The sequence below is a fragment of the Neoarius graeffei genome, chromosome 7 (genome assembly GCF_027579695.1).
Source record: "Neoarius graeffei isolate fNeoGra1 chromosome 7, fNeoGra1.pri, whole genome shotgun sequence".
NCBI classification, from domain to species: Eukaryota; Metazoa; Chordata; class Actinopteri; order Siluriformes; family Ariidae; genus Neoarius; species Neoarius graeffei.
The window spans coordinates 68,410,131-68,419,523 of record NC_083575.1 but is presented as its reverse complement, the minus strand read 5'-3'; the positions used below and the strand labels follow the sequence as shown (position 1 = coordinate 68,419,523).

General features: G+C 41.1%; 1 protein-coding gene across 1 annotated transcript in view; it reads right to left on the bottom strand.

Moving 5' to 3' along the window:
* bmpr1aa (bone morphogenetic protein receptor, type IAa) overlaps nucleotides 1-9,393 on the bottom strand; it is a 146,823-nt gene that overhangs the window by 6,028 nt on the left and 131,402 nt on the right. The window contains exons 6-10 of the mRNA XM_060926295.1: nucleotides 7,237-7,333; nucleotides 6,758-6,851; nucleotides 3,779-3,917; nucleotides 3,485-3,677; nucleotides 154-451 (exon numbers count right to left, since the gene is read on the bottom strand). Coding sequence (XP_060782278.1) covers nucleotides 154-451; nucleotides 3,485-3,677; nucleotides 3,779-3,917; nucleotides 6,758-6,851; nucleotides 7,237-7,333 — 821 coding nt within the window. The remainder of the gene's footprint in view (nucleotides 1-153; nucleotides 452-3,484; nucleotides 3,678-3,778; nucleotides 3,918-6,757; nucleotides 6,852-7,236; nucleotides 7,334-9,393) is intronic.

The following is a 9,393-nucleotide window of genomic DNA, read 5'->3' as shown; positions in this document are numbered from 1 at the left end:
TATGCACAATTTGTGAATTCCTCTTTTCCACATGCATCAAAAGAAATGGATCTTAATAGGAACACCCTTAATTATGTTTGGCTCATTACCTTAATCAAACCCTTAATTCATTATGTTTGGTTCATTTTGACCCTGAAGGTGAAGAAAAAGAACCTGTTAAATTTGACAGCCAGCCCCAGGTCAGAAATGCAGCAGGTGCCGTTCCTCTTGACAAGGATGTTCTTGCTCTTCAGGTCCCGGTGAGCGATTGCTGGTTTGCCATGTGTGCCATAGATCTCAGTGTGAAGGTGGCACAGACCACACGCTGTAGAGTAGGCCAGTTTCAGCAAGGCCTGCGTGTCCAGGGTGGTGAACTTCAGGTAATCGTACAGAGAGCCGTTCTCGTGGTAGTCTGTGATTAGATACATCTGGGAGGAGGCTCCTGTACCATTTATATCAGCTGCTATGAAGCCTGTTGGAGACACAGTATAATACAAGTGCCATATAATGAGTGATCATGACAAGCTTAAGGACACTGGGACATCATGTTATGTCCGTCAGCCCACATTAAGTGTGACAATACAAGATTTCTGTGATTTGTTGATTATACAAAATTCTTCTTAAAAAATAAATTAAAAAAAAAAAAAATTTTTTCACGGTCCGGTTTCCATCAAATCCTGTGCTCTGATTGGTTGGCGAGCAGGTCCGTATCCTATGGTACGGACCCCAGTTACGGACCTCTGGCGACTCGCTCGTTCACAACAACAAAACATAGTAGCATTTTTTGTCAACATTTATTTTCGCATTTCTCAGGAGAATAGCATTAATTTTACAGCATGGATAGCGATAACGGCAATCTTCACAGTGAAAGCGAGTTTTACTACCCTGAGGAAGAAGAAATAAAAGAAAAAACATTGCAGGAGAAAGCTAAAAACCTGCAACTTGCTAACGCCAAGCAAAAACATGGCTGAATCCTGAATGACTCCTATTTGTATAAATAGGGAATTACATAGGCGGCAAAATGTAGGTTTTTTGCTGCCATGGAAGTGCACTTGTATACCGAGGAGGAAGCAATTTGCATTACAGCCGTGAATGAGGATTCAAAATGGCGGCTCGCCTCGGTTTTCTTTTTCAGGTGCTCTCGTTTTCTATTAGAATTTGGTAAAGAAAAAAATATATATATTATTTACCAGCTGGGCGGTCCGGATGGTGAAATACCGTGACCTCGGCCCAGAGGGCCTCGCTCAGTACTTTCAAAACCTCGGTCACGGTATTTCATCATACAGACCTCCCAGCTGGTAAATAACATACATACACACACATCTTTTTATTTATTTCTTAATTTTGTATAATCATAAAATCCAAATAATTAAGAACAAGACACTAAAGAAATCCTTGCAGGCACAAAAAAAAAAAAAAAAAAAAAAAAAAAAAAAAAAAAGACATTTTACTCTTTACACTCATGGAGCAATTTTTGTTGGTGAAGCCAAAAGACAGTTAGCTGTGCTGATGCTAAATATAGCAACGTTCCTCCTCGTGCCATTACTTTTTAATCCCTGTGAGAATCAATCGGGTGTGTGTGTGTCAGTCTCAGGGGAAAAAAAGTTTATGACTTTAGAATTTAAACATTGTTTCTTCAAACAACTCATCAAATTACCAAAATCTAATGCCAGAATGGAGGATTTTAAAAATTTTTCAATGCCATAAAAATTGCTTAAGTTATTCATTTTCAGTAACTGGCTTATCCTGCAGTGGATCCCTTGAAGTGGGATCTTAATAAGCAACAGATACCCTGATTTATAATGCACTGTGAGAGCAGTCTGAAAAGTAACTGGGCAATTCTTCAGCAGAGGCACCAAAATTATGAAATGATTAAGACCCCGTCCACACGTAGCCGGGTATCTGCTAAATCGAAGATATTTTTCTACGTTTTGGCCTGTCATCCACATGAAAACACATCAAAAACGAATATTTAAAAAAACTCCGGGCAAAGTGAAGATTTTTGAAAACTCCGTGTATGCCTTTTCGTGTAGACAGAGATAACCGGAGTTTTGCGTTTTAGAACATCACAATCTGCGCCAAAAAAATGACAAATCTGCCCTGACGTCAAACGTGCGACCTTTGTTTACTGCAGAAGCCAGATTAAGCATGGACTTAAGCTAGCCGCACACCACGGCGATCCACGCGGTACCGAACCGACCCATTTCAGAGCCGACTCCCGACAGGGCACGCACATATCCCCCGACTGTTGACGAGTGCAGTCGCGATTGAAGCGACACGTGACAACTTAATAGCTTTGTGATTGGCTATTGGATATAGTTACTGTTAAATCCAACACTTGAAGATGCTACAGGCTGAATTACAAATGACACAACATGGAATATGTAGCGCACTATCTAGGCTGCATGAGCTATTATTCCCAACCTTAAATAGTGCACTTATATAGGGGAGTTAAAGCGATTTGGAATTCAGCCACACAACTTGAGCAGAGTGGCTTTCCAGCCCACTGTGTCTATGGATAAAGCTTCAGTCTATGGATTTACAGTATATACCTGCATTAGGTGCTACCAACACGTATTTCTCGCGCTAGAAATTGTGTTTAATGATGTCACGTGTTATATGCGAAAGATATGATTGGCTATTGCTCGCGACTCTCGCCGATCAGTCTGGCTCCCGATTAGTTTTTCGAATCGGCTGTGAGATGAGTCGGGACCATCGAAAACTAGTCTTTACGCCTGACTCGCGACTTCAGTTGGCTCGGTACGCTGAAAATCGGCGTAGTGTGCGGCTAGCTAAAGAGTAATGGATCAGAGTAGTGCCTTGAAAGCGTTAATTATTGTGCAGGTGCTATTTACATGTTTAATTTTAGAAGCCCAACTACTGCTCCAAGAGCACAGGCGATGTGATTAGGGGGTAGGATTTGGGGAAATAGCCATCTACAGGTTTGGAATGCTTATGAATGTGATTGAAAACGCAGATGTTCGGTTATGTGTGGAAGGGATTTTTTTCGAAGACGAGGTGGTGTGGATAAAACATTTTTATAAACGGAGGGGGGGAAATGTTCAGTTTTAAAAATACTCGGCTACGTGTGTACATGGCAGAAGATTGCCTTAACTTGTCAGCTCAGTGAAATTGCTAAAGTATGGAATCCAAGGCAAAATGTACCGAAAACCGTATTTAAAACTCATCATCCCAATTACAGCAAATGTCGCTTCAGAGAAATCTTGGTTTGAATTTTAAGAAATGAAAGTTCAGGTTTTTTCTGACGTAATTCTTTTACTGACTTTTCTTTCCTCATAAAAGATTTTGCGTTCAGAGTTAAACATAGCCAATTTTTCTATGCTTTTTGGGTCAAAAGATACCCCATACAGTGTGAAATTTCTATTTAATGCCAGTATTTTGAGTAATGCAAAAAAAAAAAAAAAATTACCACATTTTGCCATGCATTTAATTCTATTACTGAAGCACTACCCAACTGGGCAAATAATTAACTTGATACACCTACACAGAATATTTTCATGTCTCATCAGCACAGTCTGGTAGATCTCGGTCTCTCTGAACCAGCTGGCCTCTTCACGAGTGCAGAACACTTTCACTGCCACCTTCTCCCCCCTCCAGCGAGCCAACCACACCTCACCACAGCGGCCTTTCCCAATCAGTCGCACCGTCTGGATCTGCTTCGCTATGGTACGCTGGACCTGAGCACAGAGACAGAAAGTGCTTGGTGTAAAAAATAAAAACAATATTATGCAGTAAAAGATGCCAGTTCTATGATGAGAGTGCATTTGAAGCTGCTCACCAGCAGGGGGAGCCCAGAGCCACTGCCTGAACTCTGAGACTGGTGGATGAGGTCTTTGATAGATTCACCGGGAGGAATGAAGGCTTCGGCCTGCTCCAAGTCTCTGTGGTAGTGCTGCCTCTCTGTTTGCCACTTATACCTGAGATACAACAAAAATGTCCACAACTGACTCCATGCGACATTATCGCTGCTTTTTATCAACTCTTCTTGGCAGCAAGATACATCAAAGTCTATAGCCAGCAGTATCCAAAGGCATTATGATCATTGTTACTCAGTTTATCTGCATAGCATCTTTTCCCCAAAGGTGCGGCAGTAGCAGGATGTGGGCATCATCTATCTTCAAAGGTGTTAAGGTCTGTGCATTTATACATTTCCTTTCTGAGTTGAAAATACCCAAAACAATATAAATTAAAAATAAAAATGGGGGGGGGGGGGGCACACAAATCTCACCAATTTCTTGCAAACACACCCATCTGACCTTAAAAGTGCATTAAAACAAACAAACAAAAAAAAATGTAGGTGTATTTGACCTTTATTTTGGTCAAACTTTTAATTTTATTTTTTAATTTTAGATTTTTTTTTTTTGTCCTTCTGAAAGGTCCAAACAAAAGCTGTGATGATCAAAAGGTAAAATTTTCTTACAATAAACACCACTTACTTGATATTGAATCAGTAGCCTTGGTGAACCACGAGGTGAATTTCGTTTATCTTTTTATCTGCTGATTATCTTCCGATACTACAAAGTTATAATGAGGTTTCTCTTATTTCGTTTCTGGTTCTGATTGGTTCCGAAGTTTATCAAGTAGAACAGTGGTTCTCAAACCTTTTTCACCAAGTACCACCTCAGAAAATACTTGGCTCTCCAAGTACCACCATAATGATCAACATTAAAATACAGTAGCGTAGTAGGCCTAAGTATTCATTAAAAACAAGGCGGAGGTTTTATTTAACAAGTATATTTAATATTGGTATGGTAAACACTAGGGCTGTAACAATATGCGTATCGAAATCGCGATACGCAGAGCCACGATCCGTATCGCGATACAAGGCGGCAGAATCGCGGTACACCCTTTCAAACTTCTCCTCAGCCCAAAAACAGAGGCGCTTCCAAACTTCAATTTATGAATACTTTACTTTTTATTTAAATTACATTTTAAACTTACTTAAATTACTTTTATTTTTTTTATATCTATTAGTAAGTCGTTTTTTCGCCGACCTGCGACAATCTTCTGCGAGTCACGCAACGTCCACACTCGCCACTGGCAGAGCATTCATTTCTTTTAAGCGGTCGCCATTCTGGTTGTGACGCGGGGAGCGAATCTGTAAACAAGCAGCTCATTGGCTGGCTAGGTGTGCCACAAGCCAATCACAATCACTTGACCGGAAAGGCATGCAGTGTTGCCAGATTGGGCAGGTTTAGGTGCTTTTTGGCTGGTTTTGAACATATTTTGGGGTGGAAAACGTTAGCAATATCTGGCAACACTGAAGGCATGTCTGCTTGGGCGGAAGCCTTCTGCGGCAGTTACATTTTGACACGCGAGCAACGTTTCACCATAAAAATTCCGTAATTTCCATCTGTTTTCCGCGATCACAGAAAATCATTGGCCCTATGAGAGTGAGACAGTGAGAGAGCCCCCCCCAAAAAAAATCTTAACGGATTTACACGATTTGGAAAAATGACTTTTTCAGAACCGAAAAAAACAGAGCTTCCGGCTCAACAGTATTATTTTGAGAAATAAAACAATCTTTGGATATACATTTGTTCATTTTTGCATACATATTACACATTCTCTGCAGTGGTCTGAATTATTTGTTATTAAATAGTTAATGTAAGTAAGTAAATGTTAATAAGTCAAATTTACTACTTTAAAAAAACATTTTTAAAAAAATCGTGGGCGTATCGAATCGTGGGTCAAAAATCACGATACGAATCGAATCGTGAGTTGGGTGTATCGTTACAGCCCTAGTAAACACAGCAGTTCCCCGATTGTGTGCGGCTTACCGGCTCTGGCAATCAGGAGGCTGGCATGATATGAAGCTTCCTGTGCTTTGGCTACAGGTGTACCATAGGACAGAATGGTGGACTTGGACTGCTTCAGTTCATCACGTTTTCGTAAAAAAAAAAAATCCATTGGTTTGTCCTTTAGTGCTGTGTGTTTGGTTGTAAGATGCCGTTTGAGATGCGACGGTTTCATGGACTCATTGCTCAGAACGTCCCCGCATACAACACACTGCGGCCTGGGCAGCTCCTCTGTCCCGCTCCAAATGAATCCCAGTTTTATGTATTTTCTGTCATACTTCCTCCTCGCTGGTTTCTGCCGTTTCCTAGCAGTTCTGGGGCTGGTTTTGCCACTGTCGTTAGCATCTGCGCTCGGCTCACACACATCCTCTTCAGTTCTCTCCCTCTCCTGATCCACGCTCCCATTCACGGATTTAAGCCACGACAGTAATTTTGTCGTACTCGTCATAATTAGCAAAGCCACCTCCACCTTTTCCCATCACAGCCTAGTCTACCAATGGCAGATAACCGTCTGTCAGCGGAACCGGCGGGAATGCGTGCGTACGTACGCTACGTATGGCTACCCAGAAGCACTTGCAAACTTTTTAAAATTATTAACTTAATTTGTATTTCCTTTCATTTTCTTGTCATCGGTTGATAAGATATTTTCATCCATTCGGATATTATGGATAGTATTTCACGTTTTATTTATTTTTTATTTTATTTATATTTAATTAAGTGATTCTTTGGCGTACCACTAGAATGGAGTACCACAGTTTGAGAATCACTGAAGTAGAAGAACTTGATAAGTGCTGATTGGTTATGAAGTTTTGCTATTGTTACACTCATTCTTACAACATGATGACGTAGTGGCTCCGCCTCTGTGAGGCAGTAGCCACAAAACTGAAAACCCTTTGTTAACAAGCACTGGGCAGTAATTTGGGTTAATGTGAGAAACGCTGGTCAGATGAGGGTCGTACCTATAGTAACACACCACGGTGATGCAGACGAGGATAATGCAACACACAGTAACAGAGATGAGCAAGGCCAGCCAGTGAGGGGCAAGGAATGCATCTGAAACAAAACAATAAAACAGCGTTCTTTAAAATCAAGACAGAATCACCAATCTTTGACTTTTAATTCAATTTTATTTGTAGAGTTCTTTCACAATAGACACTGTGCATGTAAGAAAATTTAATTCATTATTTTTATTACCGATTTTCTCAATTTTGGTGCAGCCCTAGATACACTGGCTGCATTTTGATTAGTGCGTAGATTAATCAAAGGTGTATTATGTAAAATGTACACATCCACAGCCAAACACTCAAATCCAAACACTGCAATTCGGCCGTGTTGTGACAGCAGATGTAGTATAAAGGTGGAGTCCATCATGTGCAGACTGCTGCAGTGTTCTTTCCAGTTGCATGGAGTTGAGTGTCAGTATGGGGCAGAAGCTCACCTGGCTCTTGTGGAGGTAGCTCAGGCTTCAGATCATGATTACAGAAATCAGACTGACAACACTCAATGGTTCGTCTCGCCTGGGCATACTGCGAATCCTGGAAAACAGATTTCGTGTTTTATTCAACATGGCGCTACATCGTGAGTCGACTTCACATGTATTCAAACAGACTGTACCTGTTAATAGTAGGAATGTAACAATTCATGACTCGATTCATGATACTGGGTTCACAATTCGGTTGTCCAATATTTTTGAGAAAAACAATACACCCCCCCCCAAAAAAAGTGCAACATTTATTTTTCCTTTTCATCAGCTATTGTAAATGCTCCTTTTCTTAAAGGAGTACGCCACCCCCAAGTGAAATTGAGTCAGTCCCTGCAGTCCCTAGAGTTGGATGAGCGAGCCAAAGCGTTTTGTAGCCGACCCAGCCATTGTCCTGATCTGGAAACGTCCCGGTTAGCTTAGCTTAGCGTAGTCGCTGTAATCCGGCGTGTCCAGATAGCATTGTCGTTGCAAAAGTGAATCAAATAACTCAAGATTTTTTATAATTATTTCTCATGACCTGTACATTCACATCGAGTACACACATCAATGCAAATTAACACGAAGGGATTTACTAGACCAATTTATATCTGGAACTATTTTCGGCCACAGCACAGGCAAAGCACCGCTGCAGGCGCAAAGACACCACGCAGCACCTGAAAACCCTGGTTTCCCTGGTAACACTGGTGTATTGACGGAAGTTGTGGTGCTGCGTGGTGTCTTTGCGCCTGCAGCGGTGCTTTGCCTGTGCTGTGGCCGAAAATAGTTCCAGATATAAATTGATCTAGTAAATCTCTTCGTGTTAATTTGCATTGATATGTGTACTCGATGTGAATGTACAGGTCATGAGAAATAATTATAAAAAATCTTGAGTTATTTGATTCACTTTTGCAACGACAATGCTATCTGGACACGCCGGATTACAGCGACTACGCTAAGCTAAGCTAACCGGGACGTTTCCAGATCAGGACAATGGCTGGGTCGGCTACAAAACGCTTTGGCTCACTCATCCAACTCTAGGGACTGCAGGGACTGACTCAATTTCACTTGGGGGTGGCGTACTCCTTTAAACTAAAAAAAAAAAAATTCAACTTGTTTTTCTTCATAACCAACAGTAATTTACTCACATTTGTAAAGGTTGGAGTAAAATATAATAGCCTATTAATTAAAATATTCCTTTTCCTCATAAAAAAGAAATAAAAATAGGCATTTTCTTAATAACTTTTCTGAACATTTGTACTACTTGCATTTATTTTTTTAGCTTTCAGAAGAAGAAACCTTTGTCACATGCACACCTCAAGCACAGTGAGAGTCATCCTCTGCATTTAACCCATCTGAAGCAGTGAACACACGCACGCACGCACACCCAGAGCAGTTAGGGGTCAGGTACCTTGCTCAGGGGCACTTCAGCCCAAGGCCACCCCATGTTAACCTAACTGCATGTCTTTGGACTGTCGGGGAAACCGGAGCACCCGGAGAACATGCAAACTCCACACAGAAAGGTCCTCGCCGGCCGCTGGGCTCGAACCCAGAACCTTCTCGCTGTGAGGCAACAGTGCTAACCACTACACCACCGTGCCGCCATGGTGATTTTACAGCAGTCTGTAAAAACAGAGCTCCTATTTCTTGTTAAATCCATTTGTACAGCCTCACATCAGCTCTTTCCCGTTTTAGATCTGTTTTTTGTGTTTTTGCGAAGCTGTGCTGGCACGGTGTTATTTCTGCCCAATTTAAAGTCACATATATTCCTGCCATTTTCCGTTCTCTGATGTCTGAACAACGCAATTACAGCTAAGATTTTGCAGCCTGATCATCGTGATTCATGTTTTATTTCATTCATTCGAATCGATACAAATTTGCATTGGTGATTTATCGTACACAATGCAGGGTGTTTCAAAAAAAATTTGGTATAATTTCACAATCTAATAACTTTGCCAATTCTTGTTCAGTTGACCTCAAAACTTTAACAGCATGTCTGGAAACGGGTCAAAATTTTAGGTTTAATGTTTTTATCTTTTTAGGTATAGAAATGCCTTTCACTGGAAGAGAAAAGGTGTTGTGTGTTAGAGTACGCTCAAACACAGTCGAACAAGACTGCAGTGTACATTTATGAGA